The sequence below is a fragment of the Syzygium oleosum genome, unplaced genomic scaffold (genome assembly GCF_021117445.2).
Source record: "Syzygium oleosum isolate NSW1041296 unplaced genomic scaffold, Sole_v2.1 Sole_v2.01, whole genome shotgun sequence".
Taxonomy (NCBI): Eukaryota; Viridiplantae; Streptophyta; class Magnoliopsida; order Myrtales; family Myrtaceae; genus Syzygium; species Syzygium oleosum.
In genome coordinates, this window is record NW_026607485.1 from 20,856,582 (window position 1) to 20,882,649 (window position 26,068).

Genomic DNA, 26,068 nt, shown 5'->3' on the forward strand with positions numbered 1-26,068 from the left:
CAAAGTCGATAGTCCATAGTGCCTTTTAAGTATCTCAGGATCCTCTTAATTACTTTCCAGTGTGCTTGACCAGGATTTGATTGATATCGGCTCACTAACCCCACAGCATGACATATGTCGGGTCGAGTACACATCATAGCATACATCAAATTTCCGACAGCACTAGCGTAAGGAATAGTTACCATTTCTTTCTTTTCTTCTAGAGTCTTAGGACACATTTTATTACTCAGGCCTTTGCCTTGCATGACAGGGGTATCAATGGGATTACAGTGCTGCATATTGAAGCGTTCAAGAATCTTCATTATATAAGACTCTTGTGACATTGCAAGGAGTTTCTTTGATTGATCTCTTTCAATCTTAACTCCCAATATATATGCAGCTTCTCCCATGTCCTTCATTTCAAAATTAGAAGATAACCATTCTTTTATGGTTATAACCAAACCCTTGTCATTCCCAGCCAATAGAATATCGTCCACATAAAGAGATAAAATCATAAATTTATCCTCGGACCGTTTGATATACACACAGTGATCCTCTTCGATCATCGTGAACCCAAAAGAAGTTATGGCTTGATGAAAACGAAAATATCACTGTCTAGACGATTGCTTAAGGCCATAAATTGAGCGATGAAATTTGCAAACTTTACGCTCTTGACCTTCAGCAATGAAACCTATCAGTTGCTTCATATAGATTTCTTCATCTAGTTCTCCATTGAGAAATGCTGTCTTTACATCCATTTGATGTAATTCTAGGTCCAAATGTGCAACAATGGCTAGGATAAGGCGTATGGAGGCAAACCTTACAACTGGTGAAAAAGTTTCCTCATAGTCTACACCCTCTTGTTGAGTATAGCCTTTTGCCACAAGACGAGCCTTATACTTTTCAATGGATCCATCCGCCCTTCGCTTAATCTTGAAAATCCATTTGTTTCCAATAGCCTTGCGATCGGGTGGCAGATCAACCAAGTCCCAGACGTGGTTTGTCCTCATAGACTCCATTTCGTCTTCCAAAGCTTTTCTCCATTCTTCCTTGTCAGGGGATGAGAGAGCCTTTTGAACTGTCTTAGGCTCCGCATCGTCTTGTGGAGCAATCATAAAAGCTTCCCCTTCAATCTCAAAACGATGACAGGGAATACTTTTACGACTACTTTTACGCAACTGAACTTCTTGTGAATTCAGTTCGTCAGGCGATGCAACACTCCCACTAGGTCTTGTATGTTGAGGTAAATCTGTATTTCTCTCAATAACATTAGTGGGTGTGTTATCGGGATCTTCCATCTCATGTAATTGGAAGTCCTTATCGATCTCACCTCTACTAGGAAAATCGTTCTCCAAGAACGTGACATCTCGTGACTCCATTTCAGTCACACTTCCATTAGCTTGTTCACCTATGAACACGTATCCTTTGTAGTGTTCAGAGTATCTAATAAAGATACACTTCTTCCTTCTAGGGCCTAATTTGCCATATTTATGAGAAGAATCGTGAACATATGCTGTACACCCCCAAGGTCGTAGATAACTTAAGTCTGGTTTCCTACCAGTCCACAATTCATAGGGGGTGAAAGTGACTGACTTAGAGGGGACACGGTTAAGTATATAAGCAACAGTCAATAACGCATCTCCCCAATATGAGACAGGTAGATTTGCCTACGCCATCATAGACCTAACCATTTCTAATAGGGTTCTACTCCTTCTCTCTGCAACCCTATTTTGTTGCGGAGTACCTAGAATAGTCAATTGTCTTACAATTCCCTTTCCATCATAAAGAGCCTTGAATTGCTCAGATAGATACTCACATCCGCGATCGGTTCTCAATGCATTTATTGTATTGTTCAACTGATTCTCTACCAAAGCTATAAACCGCCTAAAGCAATCCAATGCTTCGGACTTATGAGAGATCAGAAAAACATAACCGAAACGCGTGAAGTCATCTATAAAAGTGATGAAATATGAGGCTCCATGCCTCGCCCTCACATTTAAAGGACCACAAATGTCAGAATGTATAAGTTGCAATGGAAGTTCAGCTCTGGTTCCTTTACCAAATGGTTTTCTAGTTATTTTTCCCGCTAGACAATGTTTACATACGGGTAGTTCAACATTAGCGAGTGACCCCAAAAGACCTTCTCTAGCTAATCGTTTCATTCAATGTAACCCAATGTGACCCAGTCTAGCATGCCAAGTACTTGCATCAATCTCCACATTACTAGAAGATGCAATTAAAGAAAAACAACCATCAACATTAACTTTGTACACATCATAGTCAATGTCTAACACCATAAAACCATTCAATACATAACCAGAACCGTAATAAACTGTTCCAAACAAAATGTCAACACAATCACCATGAAAATTAAATACATAACATAAGCTAAGAAGAACAACTACGAGACCAAGTTTCGCCGAATATCTGGAGCATAGAGGACATCATGTAGGAATAGGTTTCGACCACCACGAAATGTTAATTTACATGTGCCGATACCCTTCACTTCAACTCTTGAGTTATTTCCAACATATATCCATCTTCTTCCAGGCTGTATCCGACGATACTCCACAAATGCTCCTCGGTCTTTAGCTACGTGGTTTGTTGCTCCTGAGTCTACAGTCCACATTGGATGAGATTCAGCAAGCATTACAGTGCTAGAAACAAAAGCATTACTCAAAGTAATAGAGTAATGTGGTACCTTTTTCGGCTCAGTGCATTCACGAGCGAAGTGGCCCAGTTTGCCACAATTGTAGCACATCATCTTGGCCTTGTCCTTCTTCCCGCTACGCTTCCTGCGTGGGAAGGTCTTGGCTCTCTTGGGTGCTTGATTAGTCTCTTTCCCTTTGTTATTGAATTTATGGTTCCTCTTGCGCTTAAAGCTCGAAACTTTCTGCGAACCTGATTCAACAACATAAGCATGGGTAGAGGATTTTGCAGCCTCTAGGCGCTCATCTTCTAATTCCAAATGACGCGCAATATCACCAAAAGTGACGATATTTTCATTGTGCGTCATATTGATTTTCATGTGTTCCTAGCTGTTAGGAAGAGACATTATAACAGCCTGAACTTGCTGTTCATCAGTTAGGGAATGACCTGCCGACTTCAACTCACGTACCATGTTTGACATCTCCCGAAGATGCTGCCTTATTGTTAAATTTGGGCGCTTCCGGTACGTGTCAAACTTGATGGTGAGCCTCCTCAACTTAGTGACAAACGTACCCCCAAACTTATCTTTCAATGCAACCCACATTGCTTGAGCTTTGTCATAACTTTCAAACTCACACATGAGATCATCTTGCATACAGCTCAGCAACGTGATGCGAGCAATGCTATTTTTAGTTTTCCAAGCTTGAAAAGCTTCTTGATCTCTTTTGTATTGAGCAGAAGTTTCATGCTCAGGTTCATCCATGGTGTGGTTGAGGGTTTCCAAAACCTCTTGTTCCTCAAGAATATATTGAACTTTTCGGTGCAAAATATCATAATTGTCACCGTTCACCTTCTCACCCTTATTGAGGTCAACCACAATGGTCTTGGATGCCGAAGCCATAATCACTGTCTACTACACATTGACATAATAAACGCAAAATCAATACTAGCACATTTTCTACATAAACACACATTTTAATTTGCAGCAAAGACAAACTAAATTAATGATAATTCAACAAAAGACACCAAAACGAAAGTTCACAATGTTCCCAATCAGCTTCGGCGTACGATTGTTCTACTATCATTAACTTGTTTAATTTGTGCAAACTTTAAGTTCTAGGTGAGAATTTCTTCTAATTCTACCAACCTACGAACTCCCACTAGACTAGATAATTCACAAAAAATATTTAAAACAATGATCACATCTTTTCTAGCAATCATATAGCATGGTATGATGTAAATCAACAAATAGAACATTCATGCAACAAATATAATCAACAGCGGAATTCATGACGTAAGGATCTCCGGCCATTGTTTTAATATGCTAAAAAATTAGGAAATTGCAAGCACGTCAAACCATATAAACATGCCATCAATGAATCATGCTCTACATAATATTTATGTGGTCATTTACATGTAAGCCAGCTTCTGTATTTCCAAAACCATAGGGAAATACAAGTAAAATGCAATAATACCCCAAAAATACAAGTATTTAGGGTGCCGTATGCATTTTCATACATTTATAAGGTTCAAACATATAAAATAACAACACCATAATGTAGAGAATTTCAATACGAACACAACGGTACCAACCACAGCCCGATCGGAGCTTCCACGCGACCACACGCGCCGCCTAAGTGCGCGGCGCGTGTGGCTCACGCGCATGCCCAATTCGGGCTTCTGAAGCCGGTCCGACCGGTCCAATCGGTTTGACGTTTGACCGGTCCGACCAGTCCAACCGGCTCGACCGTTGACCGGTTCGACCGGTTGACTGTTGACCGGTCACGGGTCGGGTCATCGGGTCGGGTCGGGTCGTCATCCGGGTCGGCTCTCCAAGTCGGGTCGGGTCTGCGGTCTTCGGTCGGGTCGGGTCGCCGGTCGGGTCGGTCGCCAGTTGCCGGAGGTCGGTTGGCCGGCCGGCGAGATGACGTCAGCGTGTTGTTACCGACAGTTTTGCTGACGTCATCGATGACGTCAGCACGAGCCGTTTGGCCGACGCGCGCGTGCCATCCACGCCCTGGTAGTGCCAACGCCTTGGGGCACGTGGCTTCCACGGGCCGCAGCTTCTGGCCGTGCGTGGCGGCGCGTCTGGTGGTTTCCGGCGGCGTTCGACCCACCATTCTGCTCGTCTCGACGATTTCTTCAATTTTACATAATAAAAAATTATTTTCTCCATAAAAAGGTTTTCGAAAATCATTCGAACAGAACGGTCGCCCGTAACGTTCAAACCCGTTCTTCGTTTCAATTCATGTTCGTCGATTCATTTTGCAATTCCCGAGCAATCAACATGCAAACAGTATGAAGTTCATCATCATGATGTCCATATCAAACAGCAAGCGAAAAAAATTAACGGGAAAACAAGGCAGAGATCATAACCGAAGCTCTGATACCAATGTTGGAAGCGTGTGTCGGGAGAATCGACTAACCTGTTTGATGCACTCCAAAACAAAATTTCCAGGATCGTACGTTAAATCACCAGCAAATAATGAACGAATCTACTACACGTTGATCTGAATACAATCACAAGAAAAGTATTCTTGTTCCACAGCGTTAATGCCGATTGTCTTCTTAAAGTAGATACGGAATCCTAATGGGTCGAGAGAGAGAGTTCTGAATTTCTCTTGTATATTGTTCATCTACCGAAGAAATTATCTTAACTTCCATTAAGAAACTCTCCTCGCACCTCTTCAAAAGGTATCTCTCAGACACACCTCTTATTAGAGCAAATGGTGTCCCTTGGACACACACATCATGGGTGGACCGACGAAATATAACAGATGAAAAGAAGAATATGCAGCCCACTCCATTGCCATGTATATATATATGGAAATATTTGGTTCCATCCAACACATTACTATTATCTGCTGAATGTTCAGCATCGCTTCATTCTACATAAACCAGAACAGAACCTTCCCTTATGACCATCTTGGCTTAGGCATGACTCTTGGAAGCCATTATTCGGCTGCGCTTATCGCGGAAGTAGACCACCATCTTGTCCCTCGGCGGCAAGTTTTCCTTGATCACGGGGTGCTCGATGAACCTGCCGGTCCATGCCGCGGTGGCCGGGTACTTTGCCTGGTCGAAGATCTTCATCGAACCGACCTCGTCCCAGACAGGCAGCCAAAGAGAGACCCAACCGACTGCAAGGTCCAAGTACCCAATTGCTTCACCACCAAAGAAGGCCTTGCCTCTGATCACTCCTTCAATGTGTCCCAAAGCTTCAGTGGCTAATTCTATGGCTCTTTCCTTTTCCTCTCCTTCCTCAGAGCACATAGCAATCCAAGCATTCTCTAAAACCTGTAGGATCAAAACCAAAGATTTGTATCATATCTTTGAGGTATAAATTTCTGATGCAAGAACTAGAGACGGGCTCAAGTAAAAATTAAGAAGGTGCAAATTTTTTAGTCTAAACTACGAGCATAACTACATTTTGCATCGAATGCTTTCGAGAACCACCGTTGAATCAACAGTTCGCAAAATACTCTGGTGAAAATGTTTGGAAATTGGAACTAATTTGAGTGGATCCGTTTGGCCTGTTTTTCTTTTGTTTACCATACTGAATCCAAATGCAATGTCAGGTTAGACTCATAGAGAAGGCAATAGTATCCATTTACAATCTCACTCGTGTACAGTGGGAGCTTCAAGCGTCAATCTGCGCAGCGAAGAACAACCTAAGACAGAGTGAAATCATACACACAGGAACAGAGTAACTCACAAACCACACCATCACGATCCAAACACAACTGTTGAATCTTAAATACAATTCCTAAGCTCGACTCGTAAGGAAGCAGAGCTATTATTCTCTGCACCGAGAAAGGAACAGGTGCAGCATCTGACGATAGGCCTCATTCCTTTCGGGACAGAGGATAGAGAAATGCTCGACGATCATTATAGGTCTACCAGCAAACTCCCAGCCAAACTACACAGTTATGACATGATCGATCAAGAAAACCGAGACCCAGTTTCTTTTTTCTTCCCTCGAAGAACGACAAATCTTGAAAAGGAGGACCCCAAAAGGAGAGAAAGAAAATTCACCTTGCTCTCTGCAACTGAAGCCCAGAATCGGGCCATGGCTCTTTCATAAGGATCGCGAGGGAGCAGAGGGCTGTGCTTCCACGTCTCGTCGATGTACTCGAGGATGAGGAAGGACTCGGAGACCACTCTGCCCCCATGGACGAGGACGGGGACCGTCTGGTGAACAGGGTTGAGCCGCAGAAGCAGGGGGCTCTTGTTGAGGATGTCTTCCTCGATGTAGTCGTAGGGTATGCCCTTGAGCTTCAGCGCCCACTCGACCCTCCGCACGAAGGGGCTGACCCAGAGCCCCAAGAGCTCTACTTCTTTAGCGTTCGCCATTCGAGCGTCTCAGGAGATGACTGGTTTTTCTTGTGAGCTGCTTGTGTCGTGTGCTGGCGGTGGGACTTTGCAAGTACCTCTATATAGTGAGAGAGATCAAACCCAACCGCTGAAATAAGATAGGAGCGCAACATAACCTAACTCCCTAACACATGACTTGAAATTTCCCCGTTCCTCTTAGGAGCTTTGGCTTTTTATTTTAGTTTTATATTAATGGCGGATTTGGCTTTATGGTTTGCTTTTAGAAATTTTTAATCGAAGCTCGAACAAGAAATCTAAAACAATTTAAAAAATTAATAACCGGTGCGGTTCGGTTCAGTTCAAGTCAAGATTCAGTTTGGTTCGAGCGTGCACCCCTAATGATTCGGTTCGGATCGGTTCGGTTCGGTTCACTCCCCTATTATGAAAGACAATGAATCGAGAGATTGATCCGGGATTTAGTGACCGTTAGATCACGTACTAAATAGATCTTAACCTTTTATATGATATGTACCTAATCTATGCATGTGTTTGTTTGTTGAATTCCAAACAAATGTAATGAGAGTCAAATCCAATTTTTTCTGTGTCATATCTAATCATTTTTTTTTGTATAAAAGTATGCGCCCTGTCCTCCAGGGCACACCCCCCTAGAGTGTAAACATATCTAAAATGCGGAGAACATGACTAAATGTGACATTTTTTTTTATAAAAAAATCAATAATATTATATACCCTATTAGTTTTCCAAAAAAAAGTATAACTTAACTCTTAAGTCATTCAGTAAATAGTGTCCGAATTATGAAAAAATTCTTAAATGATTCCGATGCCCACGACCTTAATACATCTCAACCCTTGATGTTAGTAGGTCCCACACGGAATCCATATAATCTAAGAGCTGAAATCATTTAGGCTTACTTGCACCGATGCATGCGAGAATGTCTCCCGTCTGTGGTCCATGGTAGAAAAGTTTTCTATGAAATGCAAAAAATTTCAACCAAGGAGACCAAGTGACAATTGAGTTTGACTATTACGTTGGAGTTTGCGTGAGCCCGACGTATTGTTGTCATTGTTCATTGGGCATAGCCGCCACTTAGCAGGGATCATCCATCCTTATTCACAATTGCACTAATAAGTAGATAAAATTTTCTATCAAACAGAAAATACTCGACATATTTGAGTTTTACCCTCTTCTCGATCGAGAAGGTATTTCATATGACGGATAACATGTTTGATTTTAATCCTCTTCTCGGTTGATGAGGTATTTTATGTAAGGAGTATATTACGTGACGGCGACATATTGTGTAACCGATCAATCAAAAGTGAGATGCATATACATATGCGTAACGTCAAATAAAATGAGATTCAAGCACGCTGATAATGGTGATTAGTCAATTACACAACGCTTTTACTAATACGTGATGCATCCGTCATATAAAATACTTTCTCCACATCACTGTGAATGAGTATTGGATTCTAAATGCACCCAAAATATATTGGAATTGCTATTTTTTGTTAAATAACACAAAACTTCATCCAACCGTTGGGGTCATATAGGTTTTTGTACCTAAGCCTTCAACTATTACATATTACTCCCGAACTTTTATTTTGTTACGGCCGTTAACCTTCTACTATACTTTTAGTAAACGTGTTCAATGCACGTAACTTTGAAGAAGTAAAAGAGTATTTCCGTATCCTTTTTATTTTTAGGAAATCGTAACTTATATTTTCTTCTTCTTCTCCCCAAAATTTATAAGAGCTATTAACGCCTCTAAAATTTTTCGAGGGATGAAATTGTAGATTCAACAGCAATTGTACATCATTACCATCCATAGCGACCCCTTTCATATCATGTTATAAGGGCTATTAACGCCTTTGAATTTTTTGTTCTTTTATTATCGATTGAAATTTGCTTGTGTCGAATATACAATGATGATATTGTTTTGAATAAAGAAAGAGTGGTTTTTTAAGTGATCGACAAATTAATGTTATTTTCATAATTCTAACTAGTTGACACTTTAGTTAAAAATAAAACTTAGGAGTTAACTGTATCATTAAGCAAAAAAATTAGCAAATTGTATAATTCACAATTAGGTATGAAAAATGTCATTTAGTGAAAATAGTGTTAAATAAACATTTCTTATTTGGTTTAACCAACTTTTTTCCGTTAATAAACATTTAAATTAACTTAAAACAAACCAAATGATTGTATTGTTTTATAAATAGAATCAATAAAATAAGATCAGGCAATATCATATTGAAAGCAAAAATAGTACAAGAACAATGTATACACACAATGCGTTGGGTAATTTTTCTTTAAATCAGACATGCCTACTTTAGTGTTAAAACAGAGAACAATAATTTCTTTAAATTAAATGAAAATAGCACAAACTAAGACTATTCACCGCAATTATTGTCGACGAAAATTAAAGTGATATTCCATCTGTTAAAGTAGCACGACCTTCCAAACATAACCTGTGAATTCTTACAAAAGATTTTCGACATAATTAATTTATTATTGACATATCACTTTAACCCCCTAAGGAAAAATCTGGTTAGATCATTTAATTAAAGTACGTAGAATGTATCTATTTTCGGGTTAAAAGAACATGGGTTGTTGATATTATCCATTTTGATTGGCGATTTCAATTCGTTACCAAATTAAACTTTTGCAATTCCGAGTGGATTGAAATTGCAACAAAATATGTAAAATTCCATTGTTTTGGATCGAGTTGCCGAAAAGAAAAAGGAATAACTCTCTGATCCCAAATTATTAGGACAACATCCTCAAGGGGCATAAATCGGTTTAAACATAAATCGGTTTAAACATAAATCGCCTTCCGGCTCGAACCGATTACCTAAACACGCCATAGCACAATTTAAAATAGATCATATAACCCGATTTTATGTTTCATAATCTAAAAGAAACAATTATTCTTTTTGTTAGTAAGAAACAATTAGTTGACCAAGAAAAAAATAGGTAGTGAGAATACTGAATGGGCCAAGTGGCAACGGCCCAAAGCGAAAGGGCCTAGGCCCATTTGTGAGATGGCCTAGCCCGAGCCTCGTAGCTAAGTCAGGTAAGAGAAGAGAACCTGCTCAATTGGGGTATATGAAGAAAAGGAATTGAGCAGCCACAAAGTAATTCATTTTCCTTTCGCCTAAATTTTTACTAAGACGCTCATCTTGAGCACTTATGATTGTGAGATGAGTAACATAACAAAGAATTTTCTTCATAGTTGATCGTTGTACTCTTGATTGAATCCTTCGACGTCCCGACGAAAGAACTCTGCAGTAGCTTAAGTTTGTCGGCCTTTTGAGTTTCCTAACCTATTCCCAAAATAAATTGGTAACTTAAATGGAAGAAAGTGATATATCACTTAAATAAAAGTCAGTATTTCCATATAACAATCGATAGATTTAAGACGTTGGTTAGCAAGGTAGATAAACTAATGATCTTGAAAGTAATTTGATACCATATTAGATGAAAAGAAAAATACGCAGAACATTCCATTGCCATGTATATATACAGAAATATTTGGTTCCATCCAACACATTACTATTATCTGCTGAATGTTCAGCATCGCTTTATTCTATATGAACCAGAACAGAACTATCGCACATGACCATCTTGGCTTAGGCATGACTCTTGGAAGCCATTATTTGGCTGCGCTTATCACGGCAGTAGACCACCATCTTGTCCCTCGGTGGCAAGTTTTCCTTGATCACTGGGTGCTCGATGAACCTGCCGGTCCATGCCACGGTGGCCGGGTACTTTGCCGGGTCAAAGATCTTCATCGAACCGACGTCGTCCCAGACAGGCAGCCAAAGAGAGACCCAACCGACTGCAAGGTCCAAGTACTCAATTGCTTCACCACCAAAGAAGGCCTTGCCTCTGATCACTCCTTCAATGTGTCCCAAAGCTTCAGTGGCTAATTCTATGGCTCTTTCTTTTTCCTCTCCTTCCTCAGAGCACACAGCAAGCCAAGCATTCTCTAAAACCTGTAGGATCAAAACCAAAGATTTGTATCGTATCTTTGAGGTATAAATTTCTGATGCAAGAACTAGAGACGGGCTCAAGTAAAAATTAAGAAGGTGCAAAATTTTGATTTACATCTAAACTACGAGCATAACTACATTTTGCATCGGCTGCTTTCGAGAACAACCGTTGAATCAACAGTTCGCAAAATACTCCGGTGAAAATGTTTGGAAATTGGAACTAATTTGCCTTAGAAATAGTGGATCCTTCTGGCCTGTTCTTCTTTTGTTTACCATACTGAATCCAAATGCAATGTCAGGTTAGACTCATAGAGAAGGCAATAGTATCCATTTTCAATCTCACTCGTCTACAGTGGGAGCTTCAAGTGTCAATCTGCGCACCGAAGAACAACCTAAGACAGAGTGAAATCATACACACAGGAACAGGGTAACTCACAAACCACACCATTACGATCCATACACAACTGTTGAATCTTAAATACAATTCCAAAGCTCTACTCATAAGGAAAACAAGGGCAAGCAAAGCTATTATTCTCTGCACCGAGAAAGGAACAGGTGCAGCATCTGACACTGGGCTTCATTCCTTTCCGGACAGAGGATAGATGAATGCTCGATGATCATTAGGTCTAACAGCAAACTCCCCAGCCAAACTACACATTTTTTACACGATCTATCAAGAAAACCGAGACCCAGTTTCTTTTTTCTTCCCTCAAAGAACGACAAATCTTGAAAAGGAGGACCCCAAAAGGAGAGAAAGAAAATTCACCCTGCCCTCTGCGACTGAAGCCTAGAATCGGGCCATGGCTCTGTCATAAGGATCGCGAGGGAGCAGGGGGCTGTGTCTTCACGTCTCGTCGATGTACTCGAGAATGAGGAAGGACTCGGAGACCACTCTGCCTTCATGGACGAGGACGGGGACCTTCTGGTGAACAGGGTTGAGCCGCAGAAGCAGGGGGCTCTTGTTGAGGATGTCTTCCTCGATGTAGTCGTAGGGTATGCCCTTGAGCTTCAGCGCCCACTCGACCCTCCGCACGAAGGGGCTGACCCAGAGCCCCAAGAGCTCTACTTCTTTAACGTTCGCCATTCGAGCGTCTCAGGAGATGACTGGTTTTTCTTGTGAGCTGCTCGTGTGGTGTGCTGGCGGTGGGAGTTTGCATGAACCTTCATATAGAGAGAGAGAGAGAGATCAAACCCAACCACTAAAAATAAGATTAGAGCACAACATAACTTAACTCCCTAACACATGACTTGAAATTTCCCCGTTCCTCTGAGGTGCTTTGGCTTTTTATTTTAGTTTTATATTAATGGCGGATTTGGCTTTATGGTTTGCTTTTAAAAAATTTTAATCGAAGCTCGAACAAGAAATCTAAAACAATTTAAAAAATCGATAACCGGTTCGGTTCGGTTCAGTTTGGTTCAAGTCAAGATTCAGTTCGGTTCGAGCGTACACCCCTAACGGTTCGGTTCGATTTCATTTGGTTCACCCCCTATTATGAAAGACAATGGATTGAGGGATTGATCCGGGATGTAGCGACCGTTAGATCACGTACTAAATAGATCTTAACCATATATATGACATGTACCTAGCCTATGCATGTGTCCGTTTGTTGAATTCCAAATAAGTGTAATGAGAGTCAAATCCAATTTTTTCTGTGTCATATCTCAGGAAAATTATCCAAAAAGTCTTAAACATATTGCACTTTTGCCAATTCAGTCCTAAACCTTTTAAGTTTGCCAATGCAGTTCTAAACATATTCACTTCTTGTCAATTGAGTTCATCTGACCAAGTTTGGCCTGCCAGCGCTAACATGGCCACCGGCCAGCGCCGACCTTCCGGCCAACGCTGATATGGTAATTTTTAAATATTTTTTTTCGAATTTTTTAAAATTTTTTTCGAATTTTTTTTATGACTTCTTCCCTTTGGTCGGTCCGGCGACTGACCAGAGGCGAGGGCCAGCGAGGTCGACTTTGCTGGCCTCTAGCGAAGCTCACCTCCGCCGGCTATTGGCAAGGGCGAGCGTCGCCGGCCCCTAGCTCGGCGAGGTCAAGCCTTGCCTAGCCACGCTGTCGCGACCCATCTCCCTCACCTGGGTCGCGACGACGAGGTCGACCTCGCCCAGCCAGGGGCCGGCGAGGCCCGCCCTCGCCAGTGACGGGCGAGGGCGAGCTTCGCCAAAGGCCGGCGAGGTCGACCTCGCTGGCCCTCGCCTCTGACCGGTCCGGCGACCTGCCAGAGGAAAGAAGGCCAAAAAAAAAAGGAAAAAAGGAAAACAAATAAAAAAATCGAAAATATATTTTAAAAATATTAAAAATTACCATGTTAGCGTTGGTTAGACGGTCGGCACCGGCCGGTGTCCACGTCAGCTACAGGTGGCCAAAATTGGCCAGATAGACTCAATTGGCAAAAAATGAAAATGTTTAGGACTCAATTGGCAAATTTGAAAGGTTTAGGACTGTATGGGAAAAAGTGTAATAGGTTTAAGACTTTTTGGACAATTTTTCCATCATATCTCATAATTTTTTTTGTATAAAAGTATGCGCCTTGTTCTCCAAGGCACACCTCCTTGAGAGTGTAAACATATCTAAAATGCCGAGAACATGATTAAATGTGACATTTTCTTTTATAAAAAAATCAATAATATTATATACCCTATTAGTTTACCAACAAAAAGTATAACTTAACTCTTAAGTCATTCAGTAAATAGTGTCCGATTCATGAAAAAAATTCTTGAATGATTTCGATGCACGCTAGCTCAATACATTTGAAACCTTGATGTTGGTGGGTCCCACACGAAATCCATATAATCGAAGAGCTGAAATTCATTAGGCTTACATGCACCGGTGCATGCGCGTCCGTGATCCATGGTAGAAAAGTTTTCTATGAAATGCAAAAAATTTCAACCAAGGAGACCAAGTGACAATTGAGTTTGACTGTTAACGTTGGAGTTTGCGTGAGCCCGACGTATTGTTGTCATTGTTCATTGGGCATAGCCGCCACTTAGCAGGGATCATCCATCCTTATTCACAATTGCACTAATAAGTAGATAAAATTTTCTATCAAACAGAAAATACTCGACATGTTTGATTTTTACCCTCTTCTTGATCAAGAAGGTATTCCATGCGACGGATAACATGTTTGATTTTAATCCTCTTCTCGATTGAGGAGGTATTTTATGTAAGGAGTATATTATGTGACGGCGACATGTTGTGTAGCTGATTAATCAAAAGTGAGATGCATATACATATGCGTAACGTCAAATAAAATGAGATTCAAGCACGCTGATAATAGTGATTGGTCAATTACACAGCGCTTTTACTAATACGTGATATATCTGTCATATGAAATACTTTCTCCACATCACTGTGAATGAGTATTGGATTCTAAATGCACCCAAAATATATTGGAATTGCTATTTTTTGTTAAATAACACAAAACTTCGTCCAACTGTTGGGGTTATATAGGTTTTTGTACCTAAGCCTTCAACTATTACATATTACTCCTGAACTTTTATTTTCTTACGGCCGTTAACCTTCTACTATACTTTTGGTAAACGTGTTCAATGCACGTAACTTTGAAGAAGTAAAAGTGTATTTCCGTATCCTTTTTATTTTTAGGAAATCATAACTTATATTTTCTTCTTCTTCTCCCCAAAATTTATAAGAGCTATTAACGCCTCTAAAATTTTTCGAGGGATGAAATTGTAGATTCAACAGCAATTGTACATCATTACTGTTGACACCTAAATTTTTTGCCCAAAAATCATTTTCGAAAAATTGGAACTTGTTTTTCCACAAAAATATTTTGGAATTATTCTACTAAAAAAAAAAACGGAAGAGCAAGGGCCAAGGATTCGAGTGTAGCTAGCCGAGACCTGAGGGATCAAATTGCAAATGAACCAGCAAATTGGGGCCAAAATGCAATTTCCAAAAGTTGGGGGACCAAATCGCAAAATTTGTAAAATTCGCCCCCAAGCCCTTAAATCATCATTTTTAACCCTAATCAAGCTTGAAATTGAAAACGGGCAAGGTAAAATTGATCAGATCAAGCCAAAAGGACTAAATTGGCTCAAATCGGGCATCCTCGAGCAAGAAAATGGCTAATTTTGAGGGACTTTCCTGCAAAATTGGGCATGGAAAATTGCAGATTCTGATTATCATCTTAAACTAATATACTTCAACTTGCAAACTGATCAAAAATTCCGACCAAATTAATGGATTAAAGCACTTAAATCAGCTTCCAAAAACCGGTCCACGATTTGGTCTCAATTCGAGGCTGCTGAATAGCCAACTTTGTGGCCCCACCATATCCTACTCAGCCAGCCGATCAGCGTGAACTCCGGCCGAGGTGTGAGACCATCATTAGGAGTGCAAATGGACAAAAATTTTCCAGGGATAAGCTGTTGAAGGCACGTGATAATCTCAGTCAAACCTGCTCACTCAACAGCTGCAAAGTATGATGATTTTGGAGTCAAGAGAGTTGGTGAAGAGACTCAGTTTGCAGGCTTGGTAAGTGGGCAATCACGGGCTAAAAATATGGTTGGATTCGGTGGATAGGATCTCTGAAGCACGTTATTTTGGGGGATAAAAATAAAGGGATGAGACAAGAGGAGGGTAGTTCACGGTCGTTCCAAAAAACTCACCCTCAGACGCAACTCAAAAAAAACATAAACCCAGAAAAGTTCCAGACTGAACTTTGGAGAGGAAAGTGAGATTTTCGTGAACTTCGAGCCAAAATTAGCACACCAAATGGATGTCGGGAAGCCACCCAAAATCCCCTCGAAAAGCAGCCCATTCTCGGGTCAAGAGAGAAACCCAGAAATCTTCTAGGTGTTGAAGTCAGACGGTTACTGGTGAGGGAAAGTGGGAGTTTTTGAGAGACATGAGGAATATATGAGGATACCTGTGACTTGAAAATTAAACTAGAATACATCTAGTTTGGGTTAGTGTCAAATTAGTCAGAAAAGGAGGTCGTTGATTCTGGTTTTGGAGACCAACAAAAACCTTCGTTGTCAGTTCCTTCTTTGCAGATCTCATTTTCCAGTTTGAAGAAGCCTAGTTCCCCGCGCCCTTGGAAGACAGGTTTTTGGTTCCCTCGGCCAAGGGATACTTCAAAGAGAAACTAGGAAGCAAGGTGAGTATCCTACATGTATTTTTGTTCAATTTTGAATATGTTTTAGTTATGAAAAAATCAAGAGAAAACCAGCCCAGAGAACTGATTTCTGAGGCTGGAATTTTTCCAAGTGTTAGAGCTCCTTCATGAGCCCTAAATGTTTGACTTGCTACTCCTCTTTGCATGCGTTTTCTACCTTCGTGAGCTTGATGAATGTTATATGGGTGTACAAATTAGGCTGAGATCCACTTGGTTTGGTCTTTGAAGCCCCGTGTGAACCATGAGATCGCTTGCAACTTGAGTCAAAAGCCAAGCTAACCCACATTGATTCATGGCTAGTCATTATGAACCATGCATGTATGCTTCTTGGGGGGGTTGTTTCGACGTGTTCGCTTGATCATTCTCCATGATGTTTGTTTCATTTAAAAGTAGATGTTACGTATATTCTCTCAGATGAAGTGATGTTTCCCATAGATCTTGCACGTGATGAGTGTCGGGGCTTAAACCTGGGCATGCAACAGGTTTGCTTGACCTGGGTTTAAACCCAAATTTGCAAAAGCAGCCCGAACCCACATATTGGAGGCCGATTCCAACTTGGTTCTCGTGCGTTTTAGGTTGTGATTTCTAGCTAATCTTGTTCTTTGCATTGTGATAATATAACCTTGATACTTTGGTTCCACTTGATATTACACACGGAGTAAGATTGAAGGCCACGAATATGGCTCGAGGAAGCCATTTGGGGCATTTTAATGCACACCAAATGCTCGACGAAATGCCCAAACCAAGTTTCGATCTTGAAACGGTTGATTTGAGCCCGGTTCTCGTAATATTCATATTCTGAGTTGTTTCATGTTCACGTAAACCGAGCATAGGCCGATTTAGGGAATTATTATTTTTTTAAATAAAAAACGAAAATTAAAAAAAAAATAGAAAAATTTCAAAAATCCAAAAATTGGAAATTGGGCTTCAGAATTGCTTTTCTCTCCCTTTTTGTGTGATTAGCGTATGTTTGATTGCTCCTCGCTTGATTCGCACGCTTTGAATTGCATGTTTAATTTAAACTCGCATGTGGTTGATTATGCATGTTAGGTTCATGTAGTGATTGTTGCTTCCCTTAGCTTGGTTAGGAATGAATTTTTTAAACTCCCAGTTAGTGTGAACACGTTAGGTGGTGAATTGAGCAAGATTAGGTACCGAAAGGGCACTAGTTGGTCAATTAGTGTAATCAAGTCCCCGTACCCATTGAATCTCCGGTTCGTAGAAGTAAAGCATTTCTCCCTCGCTGCTTTGCTTGGGTGTCTAATCGACCCACCAAAAGCGATTAGTGGCGACTCCTAGGTGAAATTGATTTCCATGTTAATAACTTTAACTTAAGTCGCGAATTGGTATGAGCTTGGGAGAGCTCGAGCTAGGTTTAACTTAGTAATCCATTAGCCTAACCCCTTAGGCGGCGGGGCCGGTTTAGGGAGGTCGCGACAATTACCATCCATAGCGACCCCTTTCATATCATGTTATAAGGGCTATTAACGCTTTTGAATTTTTTGTTCTTTTATTATCGATTGAAATTTGCTTGTGTCGAATATACAATGATGATATTGTTTTGAATAAAGAAAGAGTGGTTTTTTTAAGCGATCGACAAATTAATGTTATTTTCATAATTCTAACTAGTTGACACTTATGTTAAAAATAAAACTTAGGGGTAAACCGTATCATTAAGCAAAAAAATGAGCAAATTGTATAATTCGCAATTAGATATGAAAAATGTTATTTAGTGAAAATAGTGTTAAATAAACATTTCTTATTTGGTGTAAGCAATTTTTTTCCGTTAAGAAACATTTAAATTAACTTAAAACAAACCAAATGATTGTATTGTTTTATAAATGAAATCAATAAAATAAGATCATGCAATATCATATTGAAACCAAAAATAGTGCAAGAACAATGTATATACACAATGCGTTGGGTAATTTTTCTTTAAAGCAGACATGCCTACTTTAGTGTTAAAACAAAGAACAATAATTTCTTTAAATTGAATTAAAAGAGCACAAACTAAAACTATTCACCGCAATTATTGTCGACGAAAATTAAAGCGATATTCCATCTGTTAAAGTAGCACGACCTTCCAAACATATCCTGTGAATTCTTACAAAAGATTTTCGACGTAATTAATTTATTATTGACATTTTACTATAACCCCCTAAGGAAAAATCTGGTTTGATCATTTAATTAAAGTACGTAGAATGTATCTATTTTCGGGTTAAAAGAACATGGGTTGTTGATGTTATCCATTTTGATTGGCGATTTCAATGTGTTACCAAATTAAACTTTTGCAATTCCGAGTGGATTGAAATTGCAACAAAGTACGTAAAATTCCATTGTTTTGGATTGAGTTGCCAAAAAGAAAAAGGAATAACTCTCTGATCCCAAATTATTAGGACAACATCCTCAAGGGGCATAAATTGGTTTAAACATAGACATTTACTATCGATTCCTGAACCGAAAATTTGAGAATGTCATTATCACTATTTCAATCTCAATGTTCAGATTTCGCCTTCTGGCTCGAACCAATTACCTAAACACACCATAGCACAATTTAAAATAGATCATATAACCCGATTTTATGTTTCATAATCTAAAAGAAACAATTATTCTTTTTGTTAGTAAGAAACAATTAGTTGACCAAGAAAAAAATAGGTAGTGAGAATACTGAATGGGCCAATTGGCAACGGCCCAAAGCGAAAGGGCCTAGGCCCATTTGTGAGATGGCCTAGCCCGAGCCTCGTAGCTAAGTCAGGTAAGAGAAGAGAACCTGCTCAGTTGGGGTCTATGAAGAAAAGGAATTGAGCAGCCACAAAGTAATTCATTTTCCTTTCCCCTAAATTTTTACTAAGACGCTCATCTTGAGCACTAATGATTGTGAGATGAGTAACATAACAAAGAATTTTCTTCATAGTTGATGTTGTACTCTTGATTGAATCCTTCAATGTCCAGACGAAAGAACTCTATAGTATCTTAAGTTTGTCTCTTGGAATATGTATTTGATATGTCAAATGACATTTGTAGTACATTATCCCTCATTTTGTGTCCGTGCGACGTACTAATTCTTCTGCCATAGGTCCCTGCCAAAGAAGATTAGACCATATCTGGAATAAGTGCGAACATAGGATTTTAAGGTTTTGACAGTTGGTCAATTGAGGATTATTATAAGCCACAATTAGATCTTCAACTCGCAGTCAGCGGAATCTGGGCATCGCAAAATGATACATGGAAAATGACCAAATATTCCATGTGGAAGCTACGTCAGAATTTCGGAGCCTGAATTCTTCCGGTGGTGAGCTCGAGACTTGATTGGTGCTATTTCAAATCTTAAGTCCTCAAGTGACAAAAATAAAATCTAAAGTTCTGAATCAATATCAAAATGTCAAGTCCTATTTCTGCACTTATCCGAGGAGATCTCCAAAAAAGAGCAAGGCTCCTGGCAAATACCAAAACTGGGTAACATAATGCCAGTTCTATACTCATCATTGGTGGAACTTCAAGGTCGAAAAATCACATTTGGCTCACTTATTAAAATTCCACGACGCATGTTTTATCCAGAAATTTGAATCATATAACGAATGATTGTTAAAATTGAAAAATGTTTACGATTTAACTAATTCAATAAAATAATTTCACATAGCCAATCGACTGTAAACAAATAATTAGTGTTATTGTGCACTTATCCCAAAGCAAAATACAGATGATGCCTTCTAATGTAGCAGGTAAATTTACAATTCTAGTGAAAATTAAGGCCGATTTACCCTCCGCTGAGCTTGTGCACAGGAAATTTACCGCAGCCTTGTCAGCCATTAGATCCACGCAATTTTTTTCAATCGTGAGATCATTTTGTAGGAAGCCATGCAAATCTAAAACTTGTCGACACCGACCGTCAAATTCTAGCACGGCGAATTTGCCGTGTTTTAGCTCACGATAGTGGAGACTTAGCTGGAAATTAATGATAGGTAAAATGTGGATCGGACTCCGAACTAATGCTATCCAAGAATCGGAGGAAGGTTGCGAAGATGAGTTATCATCAAATAACAAAAAGTTATTCAAACTTGATGTCTAAAAATCCACAACTAATAGATCTTAGTTTCCACCTATGTTTGAAAATTTGGGCAAAAGGAAGAAAGAAAGACTTATAATTTGAAAAAAAAGAAAAAGAAGATAAGACATTGACTTCAACTTGCATGGTCTGTGTATTTCTTGGATGATGCAAGTTTTACAAGAAGTCTTGAGGTATTTGCAACAAGATTACAAGTTTGAAAAACCCACAAAAAATCTCAATGGAAATCATCATTTAGGGACGACTATTCATCATGATGAGATCTACGGATTTTCCTTTTGTTGGGTTGGGCCATATCACATTAACATTAATGGTGTAATAATGAAATACGAGCCATTGACGTAGTGGGAAGGCAAAAATAGAAATTTACATGTGGCATTGGGCATTGAACGAATCTGACGATGGTGCAAGCTGGGAACCTGTCATTCAGTGGGGTTGAATCAAGAACAGACGACAAGATAGACTTTCTTCGGTTTCGCTAAGGGCAAAATGTAGGACCGTTTCTGTTATTATGATGCATTTTCGTCCCTAAATGACGATTTCCATTGAGATTTTCGTGTGTTATTCGAACTTGGAATCTTGGTGTGAATACCTCGAGACTACTCGTAAGATTTGGTAAGATCCCAGAAATACGTATCATCCAAATCCAAATCAATGTCTCTTTTTTCAACCTTATATATTGTCACCGCCGGGATTTTAGAGCAGGTCTTCTTACCGAGCCTTCATGAATTTTAATTTGATGGTCAAATTATCGACGGAAGAATGAACAAAAACCAATTCTATTATAACCAACTACAATGAAGATTGTAATTAAGAAACAAGCTCATCATAGAGCTGTATGTAGATGAAGGAACAAGGTTGAGTGCAAATTTTCAATCAGATTTCAAGGGTTTGATAATTTGATTCGGTTTAAAAAATTTCAGACTTTTTTTTTCATACTAACAAAAACTTCAGATTTGATATTCTATGTGAATACAAAATTCTAGACCTAGATTTACCGTATATCTAATCCATGAAAATATTTGTGTAGGCGTTTTATGGTATGATTTCAGGTCAATGCCACATATGCATTTGAAAGGGCTATCTCAAGTGGCCAGAGAAAATTTTCTCGAACTAGTTTTCCTATTAGTAAGATATAAACATGAATATCACTCGCATTTATTTTTAGTTAAGTTTATATGAAGGTAGTATCCATATTTATAACTCTCGTATCAAAGGTCTTGATAGAGGATTCCTCCAATCTAGAATGGAGAAAAATAAACCCCACTTGAAATAACACAAAACTCAATAATTATGATATTATAAAGGCGATGTCATACTCCAACCCTGATCGCAGGAAACTTTTTGCGGCCAATCTTCTGATTCTTGGATTGCAAACATGGACATTATCTACCTACATACTTAACTAAAAACAAGGGTATGTTTCCCGTCATCCTACTTGGTGGAATAATGCCTCTTATTGGTGGGTTGGAAGTTATGACAAATTTAGGGAAAATTATCTAAAAAGTCCTAAATCTATTGCACTTTTATTAATTCAGTCAAAAACATTTTAATTGTGCCAATTGAGTCCTTTGATGGCCAGCGGAGGTCCCTTGCCTTAGTCTAGCGACCTCCATGTTTTAGGTGTGGGCACCATGGCTTGGTATCGGTATCTAGTAACATGTCTACCACTTTTTCATATATGCTAATTTATTGGGAAAAGTACCAAAAAAGTTTTAAATCTATTGCATTTGTACCAATTTAGTCATAAACTTTCAATTATGTCAATTGAGTCCTAAACCTTTTGATGACTTGTCAATATAATCCATCCTGCCAATTTTGGCCGGAAATTTCCGACATGAACGTTAGCCATTCTACGTGGCATGGCAGTGTTAACGTAGACAATTTTTAATTTTTATGAATATTTTATTACTTTTTATTTTTTCTTTTTTTTTCCTATTGTGGGTTGGCGTGGTCTGGGCAAAGGCCTCTGCTCCCTCGCTTGTCATAGGCGAGGTTGTTGGTTCCTCACCTAGATCCAGAAGAGGGTCACAACCCTCGCCTGTTTACTTGTGAGGGCCGCAACGCCCTCGCTTGGTCTGGGCAAAAGCCACGATGCCCTCTCCAGCCATGGGCAAGGGCCACGAGCCCCTCGCCTGTGGGGGCGTGGCGAGCCTTGTTGGTCAATAGGCAAGGGTGTTGACCTTCGCCTATGGCTAGCGAGGCCCGCCACACCTTCACCCAATCTAGGCAAGCGTTGCTAGCCCTCGCCGGCTCGGAGTTGTAAAAAAATAAAGAAAAGAAAAGAAAATAATAAAAATATTTAGAAGAGAATTGTAAAATTTGTCCGCATTAACAAGAGGGCCAGTGTTCATGTCAGTAATTTCCAATCAAAATTAATTGGATGGACTATATTGACAAATCGTCAAAATGTTTATGACTCAAATTGTACAATTGAAAGGTTTAGGAATTTTATGATACTTTTCCCCTAATTTGTTTCTGCCACATGTCTGGTCACAATCTCCATCACTTCTACAATTGACTAGAAAATAATCGTTTTCGCATTGTTTTCTCAAACTTTAATTGGTTTAGCAACATGCAAATCGGAATTCCATGTATCCCAACTTCTTTGGCCACGTGTCTGCCAACCGCCCATGTCACATGTCTGGCCATGATTCCCATATCTTGCTATTCTAGGGTCGTGGCTTAGCTGCCTCTACTTCTCTTTCTCCCTATTAGTATCGTTACAATTGGACAATACTAATCTTGCACATGTCAAACCTCCAGTTTGCCAAACCTATGCTAATCACAATATGGTTGGCATAATAACATTTTATAATCATAAAGTCGATATCTTGCTTAATATAATCGGTGCCTCATAAGTTAATATCTTTCTCAAAATGACGTATGCCTTTTTTTTTTTTTTTGCCATTTTAAGGTTCGACACATAGATGTGCACATAGAACTTGTGTAAATATATTCATTTATACCTGCCAAACTAAACAATTTCACATATTTTCGAAATGTATTTCCTCGGAAATACTTTATTCTAATTTATGAATATACATGCTTGATCATCTAGGATATCGTGCCCATAGATGAAACTTTACATACTTGTATACGAACGGAAAGATAGAGAAACTACAACAGCATGTATAGCCAGTTTCAGGAATCAAAATGTTACACTTGGGTAAAAACCCCAAAGAATTTGCTCTTCACTATTTCTGGCACATGTAAATTGAACCTAGTCATTCTCAATCTTGTTTGGAAAGGAGAACAAATCCGAATGAAATTGTCAGATGCTAACATCTATCATCTAATGAGAAACGACAAATGCTTTTAAAACTCTCTATCAAAGCCCTATTCCTAGGTCAACATTTGTGTCTTCTCACTGTAAAAGTGAACTAGTGGAAACTCCCAATGTGTTGAACAGGATTGAATTCAATCCTCTCCACCAGAAAGGCCTCCCCTCTTTTGACTTGTCCGACGGCTATTGGACTTAAGAAGCAACATTGTTGCCCCCACGTTGGGAAAAATTGTAGCTTTCCCTTTAGTAACGGTCAAAGGAGAAAAATGAATACTACCCCACAAATTCCAAATTTGCCTAGCCGCCAAAGCCCTTCAATTCTATTTGTTTTGTTTTGCGTTCTCTGTTTTTCGCTCTCTTCAGAAGTCTGGCAATTCTTCTGCACCCCCAGCTCTTATGAAAAGATCGTACCAAAAGTCCATTCCATTATCGACGCGGCTTAGACCGTCACAAGGCCATTCTTGCACATTATTAGCCATCGGAGCCACCGCGTACTGAGCTTGCGCATCTACGTTGATGCCGGAGAGTTCGGACAAGTTGCTAGAGTACCCATCGAGTAAAAACCCTGAGTCGTCTGACCAAAAGCTCTCGTCGATTAAAGGGAACGACTCCATGGAGTATTCCATGTCCTCGCCCTTGATCTCGACGTTGTTCACGTCTCCAGTTTGTATGGACGTCGAAGCTTCCGTGACAGAGGACATTTCGCTCGAAGAAGGTTCAGGCGATGTCGGAGCACGGATCGAACTTTCCAACAATCCCGGTACCGTTGCCTCAGAAGAATCTGAATTGAATGATTTGTTGTTCGCCATTGTCGTCGCCGGCATGACTTGATTTTGTTGGAGCCTCTTCTTCAAATGTGTGTGCCACACATTTTTTATTTCATTGTCTGTGCGCCCCGGCAATCTTGCTGCAATAGCTGACCACCTGAAATTTCGCAATGAAGAAAAACCTGTAAGGATCTTGTAATGTTGTATATGAATAACCTAGAAGATGATAAGTGAATGCAGAATTTTATGCAGGTCTTGGCTTATTAAGCAGAACACTCCATGTGCAGTCACCATTTAGCGCTCAAAACCAAAGAATCTTTTGTCAGCACACTTGTTGTTTTCAATCAAAAACAAAACCCCTTCTGTATACTTATTTAGCCGTTTGTTAATTAAGATTAAAATATAATCTGTATCGTTCTCCAAGGGCTCAAACTTTTAAAGAACACGGGGTTAGGATTGATAGAGCTCCGCTCTCACAATTGGGTCGGACCAGTAAACTGCCCCACTCCTATTTAATGTTCCTCTCAACTTTGAGATGTTCGTTCAATTCGTATTTGCTAACCAGCAAATATAAACCATGACGGAAACAACTTAGTGTCCACCAAATTAACAGAGATGATTAAAGATTGATAAAGAAAAATACCTGTTTCCAAGCATTTCATGCAACTTAATGATTGTTTCCTCTTCTTCCCTACTGAAGTCTCCTCTCTTTATATCGGGCCGCAGATAATTTATCCACCGAAGCCGGCAACTCTTCCCACATCTCAAGAGTCCTATAAATGAAGAAGGAGATCAGCGAAGGACCAAAAAAAAAAAAAAGAAAAAAAGAAAGAAACCGAAGTTGCATATATATAGCACTAACGTACAGATCAATTAGTATTGTATAGTGATGTTTCTAAGCTTGCATGTAACATGCAAAAGAGGAGACTGTGTCCAACATATAAACGGTTTTGAACTTTTAAAACCTGCAATTCGGTCTTGAACTATAGTTGCAATAAATTCAAGGCAGTGATCAAACTAATTAAAATTCTGTAGTGATTTGTGCAAATGCGCCATTTTAGGACCAAAGGGAAAAGAAGTTGGGAAAGAGAAAAAAAGGAAACAAGAGAGAGGACGAAAACCCGGATTAGCTAGATTCTCATAATGAATTCTTGGAGGTATTAATTAAGCGGCTAATGACCTAGCTTTAAGTCTTGAATAATATGATCCAAGAGATTTTTGATTGTCAAACTAATTTACCAGCTTGCTTGGGAAGAGCCCTCCAATTTCCATGGCCATTCCTCTGGATGAAAGAGATCAAGACTTGGTCTTCTTCAGGCGTCCATGGACCCTTCTTCAACCCCATCTTCTCACAGCATGGTGCTCTCACCATCTTCTCTTGCTTCTTCTTCTTTCTTCTTTCTTGCTTTTGCTACTAAATCTGTCTCTCTCTCTTCTTTTAGCTCTCTATGATCTCTCTCTCTCTCTCTCTCTATATGATAGACAAGCAAAGATTCGCGAGCTGGTTGTTGTTTTCTCGGCCGAGATTGCCGTTTTATACTTGCATCTAACCTTGAAAAGTCAAGACAACGTGCTTGTTCAAACCTTGCTTAGGCATCTTCCAGGAAAAAGCCTCCCCCCCTCTCTCTCTAAAAAGATTGGGAGTTCAGACTAAGAATAAGTAAGATGCTAACGAGTGAGGTTTTGGGAGTTGCAGATTTCACAGGTTGTCTTTTAGTGGGCTAAAGTACACATAAAGATGTTGAATATCAGACAAAAGATAGTGCATTGATCTTCTGTTGAATTCGATATTATATTTACTGTCCTTTGAAATAATCTAATCTATTCACGGGCCCAAAAGGAAAA

The 26,068-nt window shown here is 39.6% G+C and overlaps 2 protein-coding genes and 1 pseudogene across 2 annotated transcripts; all 3 read right to left on the reverse strand.

The window, feature by feature from the left end:
* Positions 1-5,403: 5,403 nt before the first annotated feature.
* On the reverse strand, positions 5,404-7,056 carry LOC115688421 (probable glutathione S-transferase). The gene is made up of 2 exons (XM_030614234.2): positions 6,664-7,056; positions 5,404-5,925 (listed from the first exon to the last, which is right to left on the reverse strand). Exons 1-2 carry the CDS (start codon positions 6,979-6,981, stop codon positions 5,560-5,562), a joined length of 684 nt encoding a protein of 227 aa, XP_030470094.1. The 5' UTR covers positions 6,982-7,056; the 3' UTR covers positions 5,404-5,559.
* A 3,380-nt stretch (positions 7,057-10,436) lies between these two features.
* Positions 10,437-12,174, reverse strand: LOC115688422 (glutathione transferase GST 23-like; annotated as a pseudogene).
* An 11,144-nt stretch (positions 12,175-23,318) lies between these two features.
* On the reverse strand, positions 23,319-25,835 carry LOC115688404 (transcription factor MYB4-like). Its single transcript, XM_030614214.2, has 3 exons — positions 25,463-25,835; positions 24,867-24,996; positions 23,319-24,380 (listed from the first exon to the last, which is right to left on the reverse strand). The coding sequence occupies exons 1-3, from the start codon at positions 25,593-25,595 to the stop codon at positions 23,816-23,818; spliced, it is 828 nt and encodes a 275-aa protein (XP_030470074.1). The 5' UTR covers positions 25,596-25,835; the 3' UTR covers positions 23,319-23,815.
* Between the last annotated feature and the right edge of the window lie 233 nt (positions 25,836-26,068).